The 25,335-nt window shown below is 44.0% G+C and overlaps 2 protein-coding genes across 2 annotated transcripts in view; both read right to left on the reverse strand.

The window, feature by feature from the left end:
* LOC115466338 (butyrophilin subfamily 1 member A1-like) overlaps positions 1-25,335 on the reverse strand; it is a 1,244,786-nt gene that overhangs the window by 543,758 nt on the left and 675,693 nt on the right. The gene's annotated exons all lie outside the window — the stretch shown is intronic.
* The window catches only part of LOC115466339 (butyrophilin subfamily 1 member A1-like), a 384,019-nt gene that overhangs the window by 33,821 nt on the left and 324,863 nt on the right, over positions 1-25,335 (reverse strand). Inside the window, exons 14-15 of the mRNA XM_030197519.1 lie at positions 5,628-5,648; positions 5,517-5,543 (exon numbers count right to left, since the gene is read on the reverse strand). Coding sequence (XP_030053379.1) covers positions 5,517-5,543; positions 5,628-5,648 — 48 coding nt within the window. The remainder of the gene's footprint in view (positions 1-5,516; positions 5,544-5,627; positions 5,649-25,335) is intronic.

The raw sequence follows: 25,335 nt of genomic DNA on the forward strand, positions 1-25,335 counted from the left end.
AGACCCGACGACGACGTAGAGGAGATTTTTACTAGCAGGGCAGACGCGAGGCGCTGCCTGCCACTCCGGCGCTTCAAAAAATTTTTTTTAAGGCAGGACAGGGTGGGAGCAGCGGGAGCAGAGCACCCCCCACCCGCTGACACCCGGGACGGACCGCCCCCACTGCCCCGCCCTCGCTATGCCACTTTATAACTCATCATACAAAAAATATTCAAATTGTGATTATCACCTCAGGAACAGTACACACCCCTTCCACTGCCAGAGACTTTCTTTAAAGCAGATGCGTTTTTGTTTGTATGGAGAGAGAAACTCTGGTGGGACTTCTTAAGGATTCATTTTATAGTTCTCTGGAGATGAGACAGGTTTCATGAGATGGGAGATGACCAGATGTGACCCCTCTTCGCAAAAGTGGGGTCAGGAATCTTGCAACAAGAAAGTATACACAAGCATTCCACGAAGCTAGGATAGAGCGAAATAGGGTACCCGGGGGGGAGGGGGGGGAGGAACAGAACAATTTACAACACAGGAAGGAAACAGGGAATAGAAAATAAAAGGGAAGGGAGAAGTGGACCTTCACCAGCAAACTTCTTATGGAGTATTATAGGTCTTTTGGAATAGCCAAGTATTTATGGCTAATTAAAATTTCTTTTAAAGAGGATTCAGCTCTGATATTGCAAAGGAGGAAGTTCCAATGGAAGGGAGCAGTGAAATAAAATGCACAATGCCTAGTTGATTCAAAGATGTCCTGTTTAGGATTAGGGGAGAATAAACGAAAATCATTTTGGCCAAAAATATTCCACGTATTAAAAAAGGAGGAAGGAGACCAAACACCAGCCGGCATAGTTAAAAAGTGAGGTGAAAGAGCTAAAAGAAAATCCTTCAGAAAACTGAAGAAGTATCTGACTGAAAATAATAGGAAACAGCATAAGGAAAGGCAAGTCAAATGCAAAGCGCTTATAAGGAAGGCAAAGAGGGACTTTGAAAAAAAAGATTGCATTGGAGGCAAAAACACATAGTAAAAAATTTTTTAGATATATTAAAAGCAAGAATCTGGCAAAAGAATTGGTTGGACCGCTAGATGTCTGAGGGGTAAAAGGGGCACTCAGGGAAGACAAAGCCATAGCGGAGAGATTAAATGAATTCTTCGCTTTGGTCTTCACCGAGGAAGATTTGGGAGAGATACCGGTGCCAGAAATGGTACTCAAAGCTGACGAGTCAGAGAAACTGAATGGAATCTTTATAAACCTGGAGGATGTAATGGCAAAAAATGGAAAAGTAGCAAATCACCAAGACCAGATGGTATTTATCCCAGAGTACTGATAGAATTGAAAAATGAACTTGCAGAACTATTGTTAATAATATGTAATTTATCTTTAAAATCAAGCATGGTACTGGAAGATTGGAGGGTGGCCAATGTAATTCCGATTTTTAAAAAGGGTTCCAGAGGTAATCCAGGAAATTATAGACCGGTGAGCCTGGTGTTGGTGCTGGGTAAAATGGTAGAGACTATTATAAAGAACAAAATTACAGAGCATATTCAAAAGCATGGATTAATGAGACAAAGCCGACATGAATTTAGTGAAGGGAAACCTTGTCTTACCAGTCTATTACATTTCTTTGAAGGGGTGAACAAACTTGTGGATAAAGGTGAGCTGGTTGATAGTGTATCTGGATTTTCAAAAGGAATTTGACAAAGTACCTCATGAAAGACTCCAGAGGAAATTGGGATAGGAGGTAGTGTTCTATTGTGGATTAAAAACTGGTTAAAGGGTAGAAAACAGAGTAGGACTAAATGATCAGTATCCTCAATGGACAATGGAGTTCTCCAGGGGTTTGTGATGGGACCATTGCTTTTTAACATGTTTATAAGTGATCTAGAGATGAGGTCCTTATATTTGCTGAAGACACAAAGTTAATCAAAGTTGTAAAATCACAAGAGGATTGTGAAAAATTGCAAAAGGACCTTATGAGATGGGGAGACTGGGCATCCAAATGACAGAAGATGTTTTATGTGACAAATGCAAAATGATGCATGTGGGAAAGAGGAAACCGAACTATACATACGTGATGCAAGGTTTCACATTAGGAGTCACTACCCAGGAAAAGGATCGATGTGTCATCATTGATGATACGTTGAAACCCTCTGCTCAGTATGCAGCGGCGGCTACTAAAGTAAATAGAATGTTAGGAATTATTAGGAAAGGAATGGAAAACAAAAATGAACATGTTATGTTGCCTTTGTATCGCTCCATGGTGCGACCTGACATCGAATACTGTGTGCAGTTCTGGTCACCATATGTTATATAATAATTTCCAACTTCAACGTTCTGAAGCTGACTTTCCATGGCACTGAAGGATTTGTAGGGTCCATGCAGTTTGTAGGGTTCATGCTGCCTGTAAGCATCTGTCTCACTGTCCCGCCCTCGCACAACGTCACAAACCTGAGGGACCTATCACAGACAGAAGACCTGAACGCCAGCAGAATGAGGCACAAACCAATGGCCTGAAACAAACACGCAAGTTGTGGGCCCGGACTCACACAAACCAATGGCCTGAAACAAACACGCAAGTTGTGGGTCCGGACTCACAATCCTAAGTCACTGCTGGACCCGCTGCTCTCTCCCTTGCCCCTCCCGAGTCGCCGCTGGAACCCGTCCCCCGCCCAGAGCTCCACTCACTCACCCTCCTCCCCAATGGACACTCCCTGCAACCGCAAGCAAGCCATCCCGCCAACCTCCCCCACCTCTCTGTTTGGACCCCCGCCCTCCCCGCCCAACTCCCTCCCGAGTCGCCGTTCGACCCCCCATCCTCTCCTCCCGTCCCGATTCGCCTCGCCGCTGGACCTGGAGGATTCCACCCTCTCTCCCCCGCTCGCTCACGAGTCGCCGCTGGACCCGCTGCTCTCTCCCTCCCCGCCCACAGCCCCCCTCACCCACCCTCCTCCCCGATGGACACTCGCCACAAACACAATCTGTATCACACACACACGACACTCGCCCCCACCCTCCAAGTTCACCCCACCCTCTCTCACTTTCACACACACACACACACACACACACAATCTCTCTCTGTGACACACACACAGGCACTCTGTGTCATGCCCATTTGATTTCTTGCAGAACAATGAATACAGAGATTACAACCAGGGTGGCACCAAACGCACAAGGTACAAGGAAACGCACCTCACAACTGAAAGGACTGACGCTGTGAACCACAATGCAGAGATCAACCAAACTAAAACACAATAGTCAAAGGTATGGTACATGATCTTATGTAATGGAGGGGAAAGAAGGGCAAAAAAACATTTACGATCTTGGATGCTTTGTGAAAAAACAGAGAAAACATCGACTATGACCTCCAATTTCACAATCTGACTCTCACATTCAGACACACAGAGACACACTCTGTGTTTATCTGTTACACTGTATCCTCTCCTCCCTCTCGTTCCGACTCACACAGACACTCGCCCCCACCCTCCCAGTTCGCCCCACCTTCTCTCACTTTCACATACACACACTCTCTCACAGATACACTTGCACCCACTCTCATTCTCTCACTGTTACACACACACACTCACACATTCACTCTCTCTCTCTCTCACACATAGTCACTCTCACACACACTCTCTCAAACATACACACTCTGAGGAAAACCTTGCTAGCGTCTGTTTCATTTGTGCGAGAAACGGGCCTTTTTTACTAGTGTCAAAATATTTACAGCAAAATTAGAAAAGTTAGAGAGAAGGGTGACAAAAATGATAAAGGGGATGAGACAACTTCCCTATGAGGAAAGGCTAAAGAGACTAGGGATCTTCAGCTTGGAGAAGAGATGATACAACAAGAGGTCTATAAAATACTGAATGGAGTGGAATAGGTAGACATGAATTGCTTGTTTACTCTTTCCAAAAATACTAGGACTAGGGGCATGCAATGAAGCTGCTAAGTAGTACATTTAAAACAAACCCTGGAGAAGACATTTATTCACTCAATATATAATTAAACTCTGGAATAGAATAAATAAAACAAAGAAAAGAAAATAAGATGATACCTTTTTTATTGGACTAACAATACATTTTTTGATTAGCTTTTGAAGGTAACCCATCTTTGTCTGATCTGACGAAGAAGGGCTACCTTCTAATCACAAAATGTATTGTTAGTCCAATAAAAAAGGTATCATCTTATTTTTTTTCTTTATTATATTTTATTCTACTTCTATTAATTACCTTTAAAAGTGGAGTAACAAGGCTACCACATCTCTCTACTTAATTAAACTCTGGAATTGTAGCATGATATGAGTTTAATTGTCAGAGTTATTGATTTTGCTGGATCAGATACAAATATAAATAAAATATACAGCTGCAAAGACTTTACTTCCCCCTTCTCCCTGGAAGCTACTGATAACAAAAACTAGCTGGGTGGTTACCTAAGTCCATCAACACATCTCCAAAGAATAAAACTCTGAAGATGGACAGCAATCACAGAGAACAAAAGACAGTGAAACTCCACCTATTCTCAGACAAAGATTCTTGTAATCCTGTCAGATCTGCCACAGATGGTCAGACAAAGCCTCATAGAGGAAAACAGTTACTAAAAATAGATGAAACCAGTTACTAAAAATAGATCACACCAGTTACCACAAAAGGAGCTTGAATTATCTTGCTGCTGGCTTCTTCCCTCTGGACACTTGGCTCATCAATTCCTGATCGGTCTCTCTCTTTGGATCTGCCTCCTGCCTCTCTGCTGGACATTACACACACCCTGACAAGACTTTCTCCAGACTCCAGGAACAACTTTGCAACAAAAGACTTATTTAGCAGAGAGGACACTCCTTTGTCACTTCCACCAGCTACCAGCAGCCTCCATGAAAGTGAGTTACCATTATCCAGCATAATTTATAATTCAGACTTGTTATCTTGAAAGCACATTTCACTTGTGTGAGATTCTGAAAAACTGCCTTTCTCTTGTAACATTATTACATTACCTGCATTGTAAATACACATTTTAAAGTTAAATAGATGGTCTTTATGTTCTGAGCACATGTCTTTAAACCTTGCAGTGCAGGTTAATGTAATTCAACAAATATAGTATTTAATTCCCCCCTTTTCTTACATATTCTTATTCTTATCATATTACCTTATATGTAATTGGTGGTGAATAGAATATATATTATCTAACAGAATTAGAGATTGTGGAAAAAGCAGTTAGCTTAACAGGGTTTAAAAATGTTTGGATAATTTTCTAAAAGAAAAGTCCATAAATCATTATTACGATGGCCTAGGGAAATCCACTGCTTATTTCTAGGATAAGCAGCATAAAAAACTGTCTTGCTGTTTTAGTATCTTCCCAGGTTCTTGTGACCTGGATTGGCCACTGTTGGAAATAGGATGCTGGACTTGATGGACCCTTGGTCTGTCCCAGTATGGCAGAGCTTATGTTCTTATAACAAGGCTGTATTGTGGCAGCATACATAGAAGAGGAAATTCATATTGTATAGGTGAGACTGTCAGACTGAGTTACCTGCATAACTACAGCATCTTCTAAACTCTGAAATCAAACAGAGAAACACAACCGTCAGAGTTCAGAAAATCTTTAAGCAGCAGTGTGACGTACTTGAGAAGAGAAACTTACCTAGTTCAGTATGAAGAGACTCTACATAAAAATACAAAGGGATAAAAGTTAGAGTTCTGGGTTTCTAAAAAAGTCCATAGCACTATTTCCAATTTATGCAAGTAAAACTGTTTTACCTACGGAAATATATAAAATTACCCCCACAGGTGTCAGAGTTTGATTACTGCTTAGTCTGTTTCTGCATATATTAATACACACTAAGGGGTGGATTCAGTAAATGGCAACTAAATCTGGGTGTAGAGAAAAATCATCACTGAGTGCTACTTTATAAAGGATGTGCTCCCCTTATAGAATAATGCTTAATTACGGATCTCGTACCTTGCTTTGAGCACCAAAGTTGCCCCTGCTGAAACCTGGTGTAAATTCCAGCACCCAAGTTGGGTGCAAATCCCAGGAATTCTGCAATACTTCGCATCTTTATGCTCCTGACCCACCTGTGCCCATCTCATGGCCACAGCCCTTCTGAGTTGCACACCATAAGATTTGTGCACAGATCTTTATAGAGTAGCACTTAGCGAGATGCACGTACAAATCTAAAATGTTGTGAATTAACACCCATAATTGACTATTAGCACCCAATAATTGGCAGTAATAGGCTCATTAACCAATTTAATTGCCCATGCAACTCAGGCTGCACACAACTTTGGCTGTCATTTTTAGAATATTTCCATAAATGTTACTTAGGAACAAGTGAGAAGAGATCGTAGACACGCAGGCTATTTCTGGAGGAAAAGTTATTTTCAGAAAGCAGCAGGTGCATTTTTTCTAAGTAATTTTCCAAGGGAATAATCAAAGTTTGTCTTGGCTTTTGCTGTGATTATTGGCTCAAATCCTATGGGTTTCTAAAGGCATTTACACAGGTAAAGCAGTGCTTTATGTGCAGAAGTGGCCTATTACCTGCACGTTTGACCTGTAACATTAATATTCTGTAAAGAAAAGTAGGCAGTGACTTTCCTTTATGGTACAGACACCTAATATAGGTGAACAGATACAGAATTGCTCTAGGTAATTATCCTGCTTATTTTCGAAAGAGAAGGCCGGCCATCTTCCGACACAAATTGGGAGATGGCTGGCGATCTCTCAAATCCAGCCAAATCGGCATAATCGAAAGCCGATTTTGGCCGGTTTCAACTGCAGTCCGTTGCGGAGCCGGCCAAAGTATAAGGGGGTATGTTGGAGGCGTAGCGAAGGCGAGATGGGGGCATGGTTAAGAGATGGCCGCCTTCGCTCGATAATGGAAAAAAGAAGGCCGGCCTTGACGAGCATTTGGCCAATTTTACTTGGTCCATTTATTTTTAGGACCAAGTCTCAAAAAGGTGCCCGAACTCACCAGATGACCACCAGAGGAAATCGGGGATGACCTCCCCATACTCCCCCAGTGGTCACTAACCCTTTCCCAGACTCAAAAAATATCTTTCAAAATATTGATTGCCAGCCTCTATGCCAGCCTCAGATGTCATACTCAGGTCCATCTCACAGCATTATGGAGGTCCCTGGAACAGTTTTAGGGGGTACTACAGTGCACTCAGACAGGCGGACCCAGGCCCATCCCGCCACCTGTTACATTTGTGGAGGAAACAGCGAGTCTACTACTACTACTTATCATTTCTATAGCGCTACTAGACGTATGCAGCGCTGTACACTTGAACATGAAGAGACAATCCCTGCTCGACAGAGCTTACAATCTAATTTGGACAGACAAACAAGACAAACAAGAGATAAGGGAATATTAAAGTGAGGATGATAAAATAAGGGTTCTGAACAAGTGAATAAGGGTTAGGAGTTAAAAGCAGCATCAAAAAGGTAGGCTTTTAGCTTAGATTTGAAGACGGTCAGAGATGGAGCTTGACGTACCGGCTCAGGAAGTCTATTCCAGGCATATGGTGCAGCAAGATAAAAGGAACGGAGTCTGGAGTTAGCAGTGGAGGAGAAGGGTGCAGATAAGAGAGATTTACCCAGTGAACGGAGTTCCCGGGGAGGAATGTAGGGAGAGATAAGAGTGGAGAGGTACTGAGGAGCTGCAGAGTGAATGCACTTATAGGTCAATAAGAGGAGTTTGAACTGTATGCGGAAACGAATAGGAAGCTAGTGAAGTGACTTGAGGTGAGGGCTAATATGAGCATAATGACCCTGGCGGAATATTAGTCGTGCAGCAGAATTTTGAACAGATTGAAGAGGAGAGAGATGGCTAAGTGGGAGACCTGTGAGAAGCAAGTTGCAATAGTCTAAGCGAGAGGTGATAAGAGCGTGGATGAGGGTTCTGGTAGTGTGCTCAGAAAGGAAAGGGCGAATTTTGCTGATATTATAGAGAAAGAAACGACAGGTTTTAGCAGTCTGTTGAATATGTGCAGAGAAGGAGAGGGAGGAATCGAAGATGACCCCAAGGTTACAAGCTGATGAGACAGGAAGGATGAGAGTGTTATCCACAGAAACAGAGAATAGGGAAGGAGGAGAGGTTGGTTTAGGGGGAAAGATAAGAAGCTCAGTCTTGGTCATGTTTAGTTTCAGATGGCGCTGAGACATCCAGGCAGCAATGACAGACAGGCAGGCTGATACTTTGGCCTGGATTTCGGCTGAGATTTCTGGTGTGGAGAGATAGATCTGGGAGTCATCAGCGTAAAGATGATACTGAAAACCATGGGATGAGATCAGAGTGCCAAGGGAAGAAGTATAGATGGAGAAGAGAAGAGGTCCCAGGACAGATCCCTGAGGTACACCAACTGACAGTGGGATATAAGTAGAAGAGGATCCACTAGAGTATACACTAAAGGTACGCTGGGAGAGATAAGAAGAAAACCAGGAGAGAACAGAGCCCTGAAATCCAAGTGAGGACAGCGTATCAATGAGTAGGCTGTGATCAACAGTGTCAAAAGCAGCAGATAGATCGATAAGGATGAGGATAGAATAGAGACCTTTGGATCTACTAGGAACAGATCATTGGAGACTTTAGCAAGCGTTGTTTCAGTTGAATGAAGGGAGCGAAAGCCAGATTGAAGTGGATCAAGAATAGCTTGAGATGAAAGAAAGTCAAAGCAACAGCGGTGAACGGCACATTCAAGCATCTTGGATAGGAAAGGGAGGAGGGAGATAGGGCGATAGTTGGAAGGACAGGTAGGGTCGAATGAAGGTTTTTTTAAGGAGTGGTGTGACTACGGCATGCTTGAAGGCATCAGATACAGTCGCAGTGGACAATGAAAGATTGAGCATATGACAGATAAACGTGATGACAGTAGGAGAGATAGTGTTAAGTAGATGGGTGGGAATAGGATCAGAGGAACAGGTAGTTAGTTTCGAAGAGGAAAGAAGATGTGTAGTTTCCTCTTCAGTGATTTCAGAAAAGGAAGATAAGGAGGCAGGGTTTGGAGGGTTGAGAGAATGGACTAAGGGAAGGAGAGGTGGAGGTGACCTGGTTGAGAATTCAAGCTTAATCATTTGAACCTTTTCATGAAAGAACTCAGCCAAAGTCTGGGGGGAAAGTGAAGGGGGGGTTGGAGGTGAAGGCACTCTGAGGAGAGAGTTCAATGTGGCAAAGAGACGACGAGGGTTTGAGCCAAGAGAATTAGTCAACTGGATGTAACAGTCCTGTTTGGCAAGTAAAAGAGCAGACTGGAAGGAGGTCAGCAAGAATTTGAAATGTATGAAGTCAGCATGGGCACGGGATTTCAGCCAAAGGTGTTCAGCAGAGTGGGCACAGGAACATACGTAGCGGATTCTAGAGGTCAGCCAAGGTTGGGGTTTGGTACATTTTACAGAACGGGGAGTGAGAGTATCCAGAGCAGGGGAGAGAATAGTATTATAGGAAGAGACAGCCTCATTGACAGACTTGGATAACATAGTAGTAGAGAAGAGATTTGAAACATTGGAGGACAGAGTAGAAGGGTCAATAGTCTGAAGATTCCTAAATGTATTGGTTAAGATTGGACGGGACTGGGGAGGAGGGTGTTTAAGGGTGAAAGTTATCAGATGATGGTCAGAGAGGGGAAGAGTTGAGGCACAGAAACTGGAGAGTGAGCAGTTTCAGGAGAGGATAAGATCAAGACAGTGGCCGTTCTGGTGAGTAGGGGCAGTGGAGCACAGTTGAAGATTGAAAGAGGATGTTAAAGCAAGAAACTGCGAAGCATAAGAGTCAGAGGGATCATTAGCATGAATGTTAAAATCCCCAAGAATGAGGAAAGGAGATGAAGGTTCAAGAAAGAAGGAAAGCCAAGCGTCAAAGTCAGTGAGAAAGGAAGAAAGGGACTTATCAGGGGGTTGACAAATGACTGCTACTCAGAGAGGCAGAGAAGCAAATACATGGATGGAGTGGACTTCAAAGGAAGAAAAACAGTGAGACTGAGGTAGAAGAAGAGGTTGAAATCTACAAGAGGGTGAAAGTAGTAGCCCGACACCACCTCCGCAGCCAACCGGGCAAGGAGTATAGAAGAAAAGATAACCTCCATGGCATAGGGCAGCAACTGAAGCAGAGTCTTCAGGGTAAAGCCAAGTTTCAGTTAGGGCAAGCAGATGGAGAGTACGAGAGATAAAGAGGTCATGGATGTAGGAAAGTTTGTTACAGACAGAGCGGGCATTCCACAGAGCGCAAGAGAAAGGCAGGGAAGGAGGAGGAAGGAGAGGAACAGAAATTAGATTGGAGATATCACGGTGTGACCTGCACAAATAGGATGAGAGCTGATGTGGAGGACCACGATTGGGATTAATGTCCCCAGCGGAGAGCAGGAGAAGGAGTAAGAGAGTACGGAGAAGAGTAGGAGAGGTACGACGACAGCGACGAAAGCGAGATGTACTCAGTTTTAGTGGGTGCAGTACACTTCAGGCAGGCGGACCCAGCCCCATCCCCCCTACCTGTTACGTTTGTGGAGGAAACAGCAAGTCCTCCAAAACCCACCACAAACCCACTGTACCCATCTAGGTGCCCCCCTTCACCCGTAAGGGCTATTGTAGTGGTGTACAGTTGGGGGTAGTGGGTTTTGGGGGGCGTCTGGGGGGCTCAGCACACAAGGTAAGGGAGCTATGTACCTGGCAGTAATTTATGAAGTCTAGTGCAGTGCCCCCTAGGGTGCCCGGTTGGTGTCCTGGCATGTTAGGGGGACCAGTGCACTAGAAATGCTGGCTCCTCCCACAACCAAATGGCTTGCATTTGGTCGGTTCTGAGATGGACGTCCTTGGTTTCGAAAATCGCCGAAAATCAGAAACATCCATGTCTAGGGGCGTCCAAATCTAGGGACGACCAAATTTCAGGATTTGGATGTCCCTGACCGTATTATCGAAACGAAAGATGGACGTCCATCTTGTTTCAAAAATATGGGTTTCCCCGCCCCTGGATCGGGACGTTTTGCAAGGACGTCCAAATCAAAACTTCGAAGGCCCTTTCGAAAATGCCCCTCTATGTGTAAAAGGATGCACAACAATTGGCTTTACAGCCATCAAGCATATTAGATAAATCAATGCCTCCAAGGATGAGGATCTTGAAAGATAAAGGTTTGGTTATGGTCAATAAAAGTCCAAACTGACTTCCAGTAAGACTGAAGGAAAGAACAGTTGAACATAAGATGGTCCGCAGTTCCAATATCAGATTGGCATGTCCGACATTTATTATCCACTAGTAAAAAAGGCCCGTTTCGGTTTGAAAGGAAACGGGCGCTAGCAAGGTTTTCCTTGGAGTGTGTATGTTTGAGAGAGTGTGTGTGAGAGTGTGAATGTGCGAGTGTGTGTGTGTGTGTGACAGAGAGAGAGTGAGACTGGGTGCGAGTGTGTTTGTGAGAATGAGAGTATGTGCCAGGGTCCCCCTTCCCTTCCAGTTCCATGGTGGGGCCCCCCCGGTCTGTCTCCTAGTTGTAGGGTGCCCCTCCCTTTTTTCCGGTTGCAGGATCCCCCCTCCCTCCCTCCCAGTTGCTGGGTCCTCCCCCCCCCCCCCCGGTTGCAGGGGGGTTCCCAGTCTCCATCCCAGTTGCAGGGGAGTTCACAGTCTCCCTCCCAGTTGCAGCGGGGGTCTCCCTCCCAGTTGCAGGCGGGTGTTTCCCCCCCCCCCCCCCCCCCACAGCTTTAGACTTGTTTCAGATGGAACAACAGTTTAAATACGACAATGTGAAGCAGCAGCTCCTAGGTTTGCTTGTTTTAGAGTGTATACCAATGACGGCTGTGTAGGGGAGTGGAAACAGAGATTAACCGATGGGCTTCCTTGCTTACCGTTGTCTTGCTTTGCTGACTTCCACTCCTGTCTAGTAAACGTCCTGCAACTTTGCTTGATTTGTTTTTAGTGAAGGTGGATGAGTGGTGCGCTGGGGTCACGTGGGGGGGTGGACAGGAGACGGCTGCGACGAATGTAATAGGGAGCTTCAAAACAGAGCAGAAGGAACCTGAAGCATTCATCTTTCCCTGGACTCCCCTACCGCGACCCTGTGGACACCACCCTTTCCTCCGAAATACCTCCCCTGAAGCCATCGCATACCTCTGCTGACGGATCCGAAGTTATGCTCTCGGCTGCGGGGCGTGGCTTCATGATTGAGCATCTGTTGAAGTTTCTGTGCATGCGTCTGATGTCATTGACTCATAATATGAAAAAATGACAGTCAATAACTTGATGTATGAAAATATAATGAATGAATAGCACTTGGAGCAACTTTTTTTAAGTAGGTAGCCAGTGCGTCAGGGCAAAGAAAATCCTTGGTGCAGTTGCTGTATGTTACACGCATTCACGCGGGAAAGAAAAGCCCAAACTGCACATGTATTTCTCTCAGTCTTTGCCGTTAAGCCAAAAACTGCTTCCTAATTTTTAAAGTATTTTTACTCAAGTAAGGCAAAAATTGAAGCACATTGCACTTCTGTTTCACTGGTGCTCTCAGTGAAGCTCATTGTAGAATCTCAGTAACCTGAGGATATCATAACACTTTTCATCATCACAGGATATGGGAATTTACCATGCAAAGGCCCATTCTAATTCAAATTCCTTGCTGAATTGCAGACCAAGGAGAGAAGGTATGAACGTCTTGAAAAACTGAATTGGGCCAGGGCCTTCTAAATTTTCTGGCAGGCCTACCAGTCTGATGTTATTGCGGTGGGCTCTGTCATTATTATCTTTGTGATCACATTCTATTATCTTTGTGATCATGTGCGGCAACGTTTTTACGTTTTCCTCCGTGGTGGATTGTCTGGCTTCTAGTGTAGTGACCTTGGATTTGAATTGTGCCAATTCTGCCTTAATGGTAGAAAGGTCCTCCTTTATGTCTCCAGTGTCCTCTTTCATGTTAGTCAGCATGTCTTTCAGGACCTGCAGCTCATCTAAAATCGTGGTTGAGGTCTGATCATCCGTTTTCATTGGTTTTCTTTGTGTGGCAAATATGGTTCCACTCAATGTCGCTTGCCAGATTTTCCAGCGGACATGTTAAATGATGGTAAAATGGAAGATATAAGGCTATGATATTATTTTTAAGATTAATAATAATGATGTTTATGTGGGAGCCTGTGGGAGCTCAGCACTTATACTGCTATCCCATGAAGTGATCTAGGTTCCTACCAGTTGATCATTTATATATTTGCCTCCATAGGAACTGGTATTTAGCTGGTCAGCCAGGGTTTGATGTTAAGAGCTGGAAATGGCACCAACACCTAAGTTTAGTCATATGGAGGCAGATTGTAGAATGTCCAGCTGAGAAGATGTCCAAGTTAGTACATCGTATAGTGACATCCATGCCTCATGTATTTTAGAACACAATCTGCTGACATACAGCCTGTTGTAAAATACATTAGAAATGGACGCTCAAGGGCTGGCTACATCCAGCATGAACATCCATTTTACACACTGAAACATCCAATCTATGACTGCAGAAAAACAAAACAAATGATGTGGATTTCTTTGTGGCAGCAGAGAAACATCCGTGTTGTAAAATGTAACAAACATCTGCATGAAGGAATGGTGTAATGGTTACAGCAGTCAGCAGACAAGGTCAAAAAACTGGGGAGAACAAGATGTTGTTTGTGCAAATCCTTCTGTTGATATCTGTAATTTTTTCCCTTTTTTTAAATTAAAATTGTGGATGGATCACGTGATGCACGGCTAGAGAGCAGTTGTCGTCGTGCTGAGCTCCCGTCTCGCCTGTGACTTTTCTTGCCTGAATATCTTACCTTTGTGGCTTTGGAGAGCGGAAAGCAAATCACAGGAGAACTTACAGCTTGGAGAATCACTGGGCTAATTTGCAGAGCCTGGGTCGCGAGTGATGGCAGCTAAATCGGCAAAGAAAGATGGGACTCGAGGTCACGCTACTGAAGCCAAAATGGCGGACGGAGAGGGAGAGAGCCCGAAATCAGTGAGTTCCGCGTGGGCGGCAGAGGTGGCTGCGGAGGTCTCAGTGATGTTGGAGGCTTCGGTGGACACCAAGCTGTAAAAGATCACGGATCAATTAGTGGGCATCGATGAAAAGCTGGAAAACTTGGAGTTTTCTCTGTATAAGCAGCGGCTTTCAGATGTGGAAGATCAGGTTCAGAAACAAGAGGTAGTGCAGCAATCGTTGAAAAGTAAAGTGGAACGGTTGGAGAGTAAACTGGAGGATTTGGAGAACCGGGCCAGAAGAAGTAACATCAGAATGGTAGGCCTGCCTGAAAAGATTAAAGACTCAGAGCTGAGAGACTTTCTAGAGAGTTGGCAACCTAAAGTATTAAAGCTACAGTCGATGGTGGGCCCCTTAAGAGTGGAACGCGCCCCAGAGTTGTAATTTTCAAAGTACTCAACTTTGCTCACAAACAAGATATTTTTCGAGCCTTTCGGAGGGCTGGGAATGTACGATATGAAAATGCTACAGTGCGCTGTTTCCAGGACTTTTTGGCTGGCGTGTCCATGCAGTGGCGGGCGTTCAGAGATGTATGTCAGCTGTTATTTGCTAAGAAAATGCAATTTGCCCTGCTATATCTGGCCCGCTTAAAAATCTGGCACAATGGGAAAACAGAGTGCGCTCTCCTCGGCTGCAGAGGAGCTACAATTTGTGAAGCGAGACTTGGCTGCTGAGGGACCAGTGTGAGTTGGCGTGTGCAGGGCAGATGGTGGAGTGCTGACGGCGGCAGTTTCTGGATGCTACAGTGGAGACCAGACACCCAAGACGTTTTAGAAATGGACATGTAAAGCTAATTGCCCTGAGAGGTGCTTCTCAAGGAACAGGGGAGTTGGGGGGAGGTTTTTAATTTGGTTGTTTGCACTGTTTAAATTGTGGACTGGGGACATGACCTTCATTTACCATTGTTTAATCCTCAGCTATATATTTTCATACCCAGGTTGTTGGGGTCGGTTTACTGGGCAGGGGTGGAGATAAATAGAAGGGAAGGTTTACTGCTATAGTTATTCTAATGGGGGTATTGCACTATAATTGCCGTATTAAGCATATGAGGGGGGTCATATGAAGGGCATGTTTTAGGTTATATTTGGTTTAGGGTGGCAATGCAAGGTGGTATGAGGAGGGTGGAGACAGGTGGGGGAGGGGGGGCTTGCGTGATCTTGGACCACGGTAATCCTGTGGGGAATTTCTATGGGGAGGAAGGGGGAGGGGGAGGGCAGGGGTGGGTACGAGGTGCCTGAAAGGGTTGGGTACAAGAGGGAAGAATCTTTGGGGAGGAGGAGACCCAGGGGCTGGGGGGTGTCCTCTCTTCTTGTTCAAACACATAAGTTTTGTTTGGCTAATATGGGACTTTTGGTGCTCTTGGGTCACTTAAAATTGTTTCTTGGAACAGAGGGGGAGTTTCTTCTCCGGTAAAATGGACCAAAGCGCTGAAGAGGCAAAAAGTAGATATTGCTTTGTTACAGGAGACACATCTCTCTTCGGGGGAGCACCTTAAGTTCAAGACTGGATGGGTGGGATCTTTGTTAGAGGCCCCAGCAGTAGGGTGGAAGGCTGGGGTGCTAATTCTTTTTAGGAAGGGTTTACAAATTAAGATAGCATCCACAATAGTGAGCCCGGATGGTCGATATATTTTGGCCTCGATGGAGGTTGAGGGTCAGAGTTTGGTGATCTGCAATGTCTATGCCCCAAATGTTTTTGACAAAGGGTTCTTTCAGGGGTTGGTTTCTAAATTGGCTGTGTTTAAGGGGGGGAATATTATTTTGGGAGGAGATTTTAATTTGGTGTTTGACCCTTTGCTTGATAGATCTGGCTCCAGTGCTGTGAGTTTGGGGGGTGGTCGCGGGGCTTTGTTATTGCTTTGTGAAGCGTTGGACTTAGTGGATGTGTGGCGTATATTGCATTTGTCAGAAAGGGACTTCACCCATCTTTCGAGAGCCCATGCGTCCCAGTCTCGTATAGATTACTTGTTTGTTTCGAGCCCTCTTTTTTCTCAGGTAGCTCAGGCGGAAATTGGCCCTTATAGAGTTTCAGACCATGCCCTGGTGTGGTTGTTGTTGGATGGTAAAATAAGGGGGGGGGGGGGTAGAATGCGTTTCTGGAGATATCCTCTGGATTTGGTGGGGGATCAGAAACTTCAGGCATTTCTACAGGAGAGACTGGCAGATTATGAATTTCGTAATGGTATTCACAAGCAGCAGCCGGTCCTTTTTTGGGAAGTGGAGAAAACGGTATTACGAGGCAATATTATTTCCTATTGTGTTCGGACTTGGAAATTTCGAGATAAAGAGATTTTACATTTGCAGTTGCAGATTCGGAGATATAGGAGGCAATATGGGGTTAGTGCTACTTCTGAGAACAGGGAAGCGTTATTGGTGGCGCAGAAAGAACTAAATGAGTTGTTGCATCAGAGAGCAGTGAAGACCCAGTTTTATTATACGTATAAATTATTTTGTTATGGTAATAAGGCTGGACAGTTGTTGGTGAATATGGTGAAAAAAAGAGGAGGATCTTCTAAAGTCTTGCAGTTGAAGGCGTTGGATGGGAAGATGTTGAGATTAGATCAGGAAATAGCAGATCATTTTAGGCAATATTATGAGGCCTTATATGCCAAGCCAGAGGAGGAGGGATTGAGTAGTGAATTGTTTCTAGATCCTTTGGATTTACCTAGGCTTTCTCCTCGACAATTGAAGATGTTAAATAGCCCAATTATAGAAGGAGATCTTATGTTGGCGCTGCAGCAAAGTGCTTCTCATAAAACGCCAGGTCCGGATGGCTATCGCATAGAATTTTATAAACAGTTCTATGAGCATATTAAAGGGCCGCATCTGTCCTTGTTTAATTCAATGGTGCTGGAACAGACTATTCCTGAGACGATGAAGGTAGCTCAGATTGTGGTAATCCCCAAGACAGGAAAGAAAATGATCGACCCGGGGTCGTATAGGCCTATCTCCCTTCTTAATGTGGATGCCAAGTTGTACGCGAAAATTTTGGCAAATAGGCTGGCTAGGGTGCTCCCTGACTTGGTAGAAGAGGTTCAAGTAGGGTTTGTGAAGGGGAGGATAGTGGTTCGGAATGTAAATGCTATATTGGCATCCTTAGAGACTGTGAAAAATAAACGTTTATCTTCTCTGCTAATCAGCTTTGATGCAGAGAAAGCTTTTGACCTGGTGCAGTGGCCTTATTTGTTTGACACTCTGCAGAAATATGGTTTTCAGGGTTTTTTTCTAGATGCACTTCAGGTATTGTATGTGGAACCTTTAGCGTATGTTTGGGTAAATGGGGTATGCTCCCGTTCATTTAATATCTTTAGAGGCACAAGACAGGGGTGCCCACTTTCTCCTTTACTGTTTGTATTGGCTCTGGACCCTTTGGTTCGAGCGATACAATCCCATCCAGAGATCAGGGGGGTACCGATCGGGGTTTCACAGTTTCTGTTGTCGGCCTTTGCGGATGACCTGTTGGTGCATCTGACGCAACCCTTCCAATCGCTTCCTGCTTTGTTGGAGCTCTTTTGAGAATTTGGAGATTTCGCAGGGTTTAAGCTGAATTACACTAAGTCTTTAGCATTGGCCTCTGGAGAGGAACAGAGAGGCGAATGGGGAGAGACCTTTTCACTTCAATGGGCACAGGTTTCTTTTTGTTATTTGGGGATTTGGTTGTCTATGAATTTATCGGATATATATCACTTGAATGTCCAGAGATTATTGAGAGCTACGTTGGAACGGTTGAGTAGTTGGATGACTTTACCCCTCACGCTGTATGGGTGTATACAGTTGTTTCAGATGGTGGAATTTCCCAAATGGCTCTACTGTTTGCGGTTATTACCGGTTCTTATATGTCAACGAGACCTTAAATTGTTATATTGTTCACTTAGACGTTATTGTTGGGGGAGAGGAAGGCTAAGCTTCCATTACCCTTGTTGATGGGTCATTGGAGAGAAGGAGGGCTGGGATTGCCAGATCTGAAACGTTATAATAGGGCATGTCTGTTGCGGCACTTTGGGGATTGGTTCTTTAATCGAGAAGATTACACACCTAGGAGGTTGGAAGGTGAATTCTTTGCCCCTTGTCATTTTTATTTTTTGATACAGGCACCTAGAGATAGCATCCCGGAATATCTGTGGAATAGTTTACTGTTGTCCTCTTTGCGTACTCTCTGGAGGGATTTGATGGGTATCTGGGGTTTGACACTTGGTACGTCAGATTTGCTACCAATATGTGGGAATCTGTTTTATAAGCCTGGGATAGATAATGGAACATTCCGAACTTGGGGGCAGATGGGTATTAGTCGATTGGAACACCTTTTGAGTGCACAAGGGGCACTGTTAAATTTGGGGGCTTTGGGTATTGGGTATGATTTGAACAATATTTTTGCATATAATCAGCACATTATGTGAGGACTTTAGATGTGGAGGCCTTGAGATCTAGGCATTGTCATCAGGTGAGGCACTTTTTTGAGGGGGGGGGCGAGGATCGGCTTTCGGTTACGAGACTGTATAAAATGCTGGGGAAATTGCCACTTATGAAAGATAGAGAGTTGATAAAAGCGTTGGGCTCGTGATCTAGCTAGACAGGGCCTGTCTTTAGACTTTGATCTTTTGACTTCTCAGATTCCGGCGGTGACTGGGAATGCGGGTCCTTGGGAGTGTTAATTCTGAATTCTACACAGAGCGTATCTTACAAAGACTCAGATCTTTCAGATGGACGGAGTTGATAATCCTTTGTGTGAGAAATGTGGGAAGTTACCGGGGTCTTTGTTTCATTGTTTATGGGAATGTTTCCAGGTGCAGCGCTTTTGGACCGCCGTCCTAAGCTATTTGTCTTTTTTGTGGGCTCAAAAACTGTGCGCTCCCCAGTTGAGATACTGTTGGATAAATATGAGAGCTTTGTCTTGCAGGGTAAATCGGATAAACATTTGGTTCGTAAGGCTCGTCTGGTTGGTAAAAGGTTACTTCTCAGTCAGTGGGTGGGTGGCTCTCTCCCGGATTTCTGGCACTGGAGGAATAGATTTCATGAGCTGATGCTCTTTGAGTGGAGGGTGGTACGAGGATCCCGAAGAGGAGGAGGGTTTTTCTAGACGTTTGGGGTCCATATATTCAGTCGCTACATACAAAGGGTAGGAGTATGGCACTTAATTCCCTTTGATTTTGGGTAGGATAGGGGTAGATTACATGTAGGTAAAGATTCTGGAATGGCACCTCCACAAGGGAGGGGTGGAAGGGAGGGGGGGGGGGTTGATGGAATTATGAGTGGGGAGGAATACGGGGGTGGGGGGATAAAAGGATTGATGACTGATTATATCACTTGATCTAACAAGTGTATTTTTCTTTGTACCTGTGTATTTTAATAATATTGGATGTATTTCTATTGCTTTGTCATCAGTAAACATGATGTGCGATAAGTAGGGGGGGAAGGAAGTAAATCAGGGAAGTGTAATAGTAAGTGTGGCATAATACGAGTTACTATTTGAATTCACTATTTTATTTCGAAGTTCTTTTAATAACACAGATATAAACATTATGTTTACAGTAGCAAAGATTTGTGGGGGGAGGGGAATGGGGAAAAACCTAGATCGCAGAAGTCTATGATCTATGCATATACGTATGTTATGTTATTTGAACTATTATACTGTATATCGAACGGTATGTCCATGTGTAACATGCTGAACCATCAATAAAAAAACTGTTGAAACATAAATTAAAATTGTGAGCCCCCTGAGGGACAGAAAAATACCTGTTGTGGCTTCCCTTACTCCCACTAGTGGAGGATTGCTCAGTCGGAGCACTTTTCTGTAACCTGGATGCCAAGTTCCAAGTCTAAATATGGGCATCCATCTTTTTAACCATGGACATCCTTTGCCCTTCAGTAATCAGAGGTGGACATACATGTATTGGCCCCTCCCTAGTCCCAATCAAAACACCCTAGTCCCAATCAAAACATGCCCAGACCACTTCCCCTTGTCATAGGGATGTATTGCAGTCGTAGACGTCCATATTCTGGCTTTATGGATGGTTTTCAGATGTCCATAACACAAATAGAGCTTCTAAAGTAACCACCATATTCAGCAGTGCTAACTGTAAATGGATAACCCACAGTATCTGTTTACTAGCTCAATAGTGCTGGTAAACATATGAGCCAGGTCTGCTTTTGCCCATTCTCTTTTTCTAGGCATAAAATGTGGCTGTTTCCTCGGGGAATTTTCAAAGTGAGAGTATGTATGCATTTTCATTTTGAAAATGTGTTTACATAGAGTAGAGAGCAAGAAAGCTCTTCTAAGTTATCCATATAATGGTGTCATTATCCCCTGTATTCTATACATGGCATCTGAAGTTGCACACCAAAATTGATCAACAAGCCCTCAACTAGCAATAATTGGGTGCCAACAGTTAACTGGCAACTGGTTGCATGCTATTCTGTAAGGCTTGGTGCCTGTCATAGCGCGTATCTGCATAGGGGGCATAGCCAGTCGGAGGCATTCCAAAAAGTTGCAAGCGGAATTACAGAATTCGCCCAAAGCATACCTAAGTTGGGTGCTGATATTTACACCTGCCCAAAAAAATTACGCGTTGGATCCGCACCAAATGCTATTCTGTAAAAGGCATGACCCTTTATAACATAGTGCTTAGCGATGAATATTTTTGGTGCTGAGTTTTCGGTGCCATTTATTGAATTCCCTCCTATATGGATAATGGCCAGGAATATTCAGGTATTTTTAAACACCAGACCACCATTTAAAGGAAATACTGATTGTGATGTTTAAACATGGACCTGTTAGCTTCTATATTTCTCTCCTGATTCTCCCAATGATATCGGTACCCACATGCATCATGACAGTTTGTTTCTCTCTGATATTTAATCAAATCTTACTTTGGTGTCTTGTGAGGTGCACTACTTTTGCATTGGATGTTACCATGTGATCCTCATATTAATTTTTTTATTTGTTACATTTGTATCCCACCTCCTTTCTTCCGCTGGTCACACCTCTCTCTATACAGCCTAGCAACCTTCTAGCTACGGCCACCGCCTTATCAAGCTAGTTATTTATATTCCTTTTTTTTCAGTTCAAAGTTGTTATTAAATTTTGTAGATTACAATACAAAAGTGTAGAAATGTTGTTGAAATTGTAATCTTTTAAGTACAAACTTACTAATACATATCAGTAATATAAATACAATTACAATATACAAACAACACATGAGTGTCTAGTGAAGTCAAATAATATTGTAAAGTGTGTCTCCATACTGAAAATTACAATATTGAACTTATTATGTACTAGTATATTTTATTACAGGTAATAACTCTGCAACTCTTTCAAATTTAGCAATTAAACATACAGAGTTCCACCAGTGGGTATATTTTAGTTTAAAGGAATCTTTCCAATGCTGTAGTATCAATTTTATTGCAGTGTGCAACAATATAAGCAACAATTTAGAGCTATGTACATCTATTGTATGAGATAGAGCCTCCGCTCCTATCATTATGATAGCATAGGTCAGTGGTTCATCTAATTGTATTATTTTACACTAGTAAAAAAGGCCCGTTTCGGTGAGCAATAAAACGGGCACTATCAAGGTATGTGTTGAAAGAGGTTTATTTTATAATTGTGTTGTGTTGGTAATGAATATTTGACATTTTTATGTTATGTGCCATTTCATTTTTTATTTTTTGTTTTGTTGTACTGTTGGTTGTTTTGTTATTGTGTTTGTAGGATGTAGTGTAATAAAGTTACAAAGCATTTTTTTCACAAATTTTATTAGTTTTTTAGATTTGTAATATTTGTTTATACAATTTTGAATGGGCGTTGGATTTTATCCCGTGGGTGGGGGGAAAGGGGGGTTGTTGCATGTGTGAGAAGGGCAGAGCCCATTTTTAAAGAGTTTGTCTTATTGTTGAAGGGGTAATATAGTAAGAGAGAGAGTGAGTGAGTGAGTGTGGATGTTGTGCATCAGTGTATGTGTGTGTTTTTCTTTTTTTAGTGGGGTTTTGGGGTGGAGGTTGTAGTTTGTGTGTGTGTGTGTGAGAGAGAGAGTGTGTCTGTGTTTGTTTCAGTGTGTGTGTGTGTGTGTGTGTGTGTGTGTGTGTGTGTGTGTGTGTGAGAGAGAGAGGGTGGGGCGGTCAGGGTGTTTGCGGGGGAATGTGTGTGTTTCTGTGGTATGGTGTGTGTGTGTGTTTGTGTCTGTCAATGACAGGGGGGGGAAGTCCATGGGTTGGTGAAATGTGAGGGTGGTCAGAGGGGGGTCAGCGTTTGTTGAGGGTCTGAGTGGGTTGTGTTCATGTTCTTGCTTTTTTTTTGTGTGTTGTGCTGGCAAAGTTGGAGGAAGTGTTTTGGAACTGAGAGAGTTTTGCAGGGGGTTTGGAATTGGGTCTGCGTGTGTTTTTTGTTGGGGGTGGATGGTGAGAGTCATCTTCATCGTCGGTGTTACCGCTGCCGGCTGCAGCAGTCCAAAGCGTGTAGACTCTGTCCTTTTCTCTCTCATGTTCTGTGTTCGCACGGGCGGGACCTGAGCTGTGTGAGAGAGAGAAGTGCAGAGTCTGGACACTTTGGACTGCTGCTGCCATTCGCCGTAACAGCGACGTTGGAGGGATGGTGCCTGCAAGTGTTTTGGAGGGACGTGACGACCCTTTGGGGGGAGGAGGAGAGGGCGGTGTCCTGTATGTCTGGAGGTGTGTCGTGACAGGAGGGCGGAGGTTAGGAACGAATTGTTCGCCGATTCGAGAGGGAGTCTGTGGGGGAGGAGGGGGAGGTCCGAAGTCGTAGAGGAGAGGGCGGGGGTCCAAAGTCGGATGAGGGGGATGTGGTCAAGTGGCACCTTGGGAGGGGCGAGTGACAGAGCACTGGGGGGGGGAGGGGCTGTTTTCTAGTGTGTCAGCTTTACCGGCACTGCTTTTCTCTTTTTGCGCCGTTGGAGGTTTCCTTTTGTTAAATACTTTACCGGCCCTGTTCTTCTCTTTTTGTGCCGTTGGCGGTTTCTTGTTTTTTAATACTTTTTTTGTGACGTTGACTCGCGCTGCTGTGCTGTGATTGGGCACAGTCGTTTGTGGCGCAACCGGAGTTGCGAGACGTCATCATGTCAGCAGATGGATACATGGAGCACGAATGCTTCAAGGTTTTTGTCCACGCTGCCACTGGCCTGCCAGCTTCAGAACGTTGGAGGTGGGTTTTATTATATAGGTGTCAGGTCTCTCGGGGAAATGTGAGCCCTTGGGCCGCTGTCACGGAGGTGGCAGCAGCAGGCAAAACCACCCAATAAGAGACAGGCAACCCTAAGACGGGCTGAAGTAGACAGGACTGGAGTGGCTGGGCTGGAGCTGAAGAGGCAAGCAACAAGGAATCCAGGAACAACGTCCTACAGCAGGGTTCAGGCTTGAGAAGCAGGATACAGGAGCTACATACAAGCTAAGCTCAAGGGAATGGGAATGACAGATACGCTTGCCAGAGGAAGGGTAGACTGGAGCTACAGTAGCTAACAGATAGAAAGGAGAGAAATGGCTGCAGCATCAGCCGCTAACCAACCTCAGACAGGGAGCAGAGCCACTGCACAGGGATAACAGAAAGGCTAGAAGCCCACAGAGAATAATATACACAGAAAGGCTGAAAGCCTACAGGTCAGAGAGATACACCCAGAAAGGCTAGAAGCCCACAGAAAGGCTGGAAACCCCCAGGCCGCAGTAATACAGCCAGAAGGCCTGGAAGCCCACAGATAAAAGGGATATACACAGATAGACTGGAGGCCCTCAGAGCAATGGGCACAGAAGGGCTGGAAGCCCACAGAACAATAGACACAGAAGAGCTGAAAGCCCACAGAGCAATAATACCCAGAGCAGGAAAGCAAGAAGCCCACAGGTAAGTAATAGACTAGGCAGAAAGCCTACGAGCAATAATACCCTGAGCCAGATGGCAAAGCCCACAGGTGATAGTAACTAGCAAAGCAGAAGAGCTGGAAGCCCACAAGAAAACACAAGGAAAGCTAACTGTGCAAACAGCACACTAACCTTGGGACCTAAGGCACTGCGTAGGCATTGGCAATGCAAAGGCACTGAAGACCAGAACACCAGTTCCTTAAGAAGGCCCTGACAGATGAGGTCACCCCTTTAGGCCACAGGCAAGGAGCATACAGAAGCCCAGAGAGACCTAACCCACACAGGTGTAGTCTATTGAGGTAATTAGTGTCAGGCTAGAAGCAGCCAGCCCACCCAGCCTGAGACAGAGCTACCTCAGGAGCAGCCCACTGAAGTACAGAGAGGCCCAATACACACAAGTGTAGAGTAGTGAAGCCATTAGAGCAGCCAGCCCACAGAGACAGAGATAGAGCTAACTCAGGAACAGTATACTGAAGCACAGAGAGGTTAAACCCACACAGGTGCAGTATACTGAGGCAATCAGCGCCATGCTGGAAGTGGCTAGCACCCAGAGACAGAAACAGAGCCAACTCAGAAGTAGACAAAAACCAGCACAGACACTGATTCCCAGAAATAGGGTAAGTCTGAGGGTGGTCACGACCACAGACGTGACAATAGGATATTGTTGTCCATATGGAAGACCAAAATTACTTTAGATGAATACAATAAAAACTTTGTGTGTCTTAAGTTCCAAGTTCTACATGACATGACCAGCATTTATTATTGCCATTTTTGTTAAATTTTGCTATTTTTGAAGAAGTTAAATGGGCTCTATGAAAAAAAAGCAAATGGATTGTGTCATAGAAGCAGATTGAGAAGACCTGAGTAATAAAGGCCATAATAGCTTCCAATTATCAATATCTAAGTTTATGTTCAATTCTTTATTCCATTTATCTTCAGATTTAGTGAATGCAGTATATTTCCAAGATTGGAACATTTTGTACCAATTAAATGCAGATTTGCTGTTTTTAGAAATTGTACAACATAACTCCCAAGAACTAGGATGTTCATTAGATAATGTTTTAATATTCAGTTTGGTAGCTATACAATGTTTGAGTTGTAAACATTTAAAGTATTGGTTATTAGGTAAATTATAACTTTTAACTATGTCATCAAAAGTGTTCCAGGTGGATTTATGTATTAATTAGTAAACCGCGATTATACGAGAGTACCTCCATATTTTCCAATTTATCATTTTTGCATTAATTTGGATCAAAGAGTTATTCCATATTCGTACATGATAGGTTTTGAGCCATGGTATTAGCATATGTTGTTCAATTTCTACGAAAACAATTAGAGTAGATTGTATAATAATATTAGGTTTCCTTTTATTTGTATTTGTATTTCAATGGGGTGTCGTCACACAAAGGAGAATCTATTTTCCACCATAACGGTATATCCATTTCTGAATTTGCCGTAATCCATAATGCAGATTGTCTCATTATAAATTCATGATGGTAGTCCTGGAAGCTGGGAAAATTCACT

This window comes from Microcaecilia unicolor, chromosome 3 (genome assembly GCF_901765095.1).
Source record: "Microcaecilia unicolor chromosome 3, aMicUni1.1, whole genome shotgun sequence".
In the NCBI taxonomy this organism is placed as follows: domain Eukaryota; kingdom Metazoa; phylum Chordata; class Amphibia; order Gymnophiona; family Siphonopidae; genus Microcaecilia; species Microcaecilia unicolor.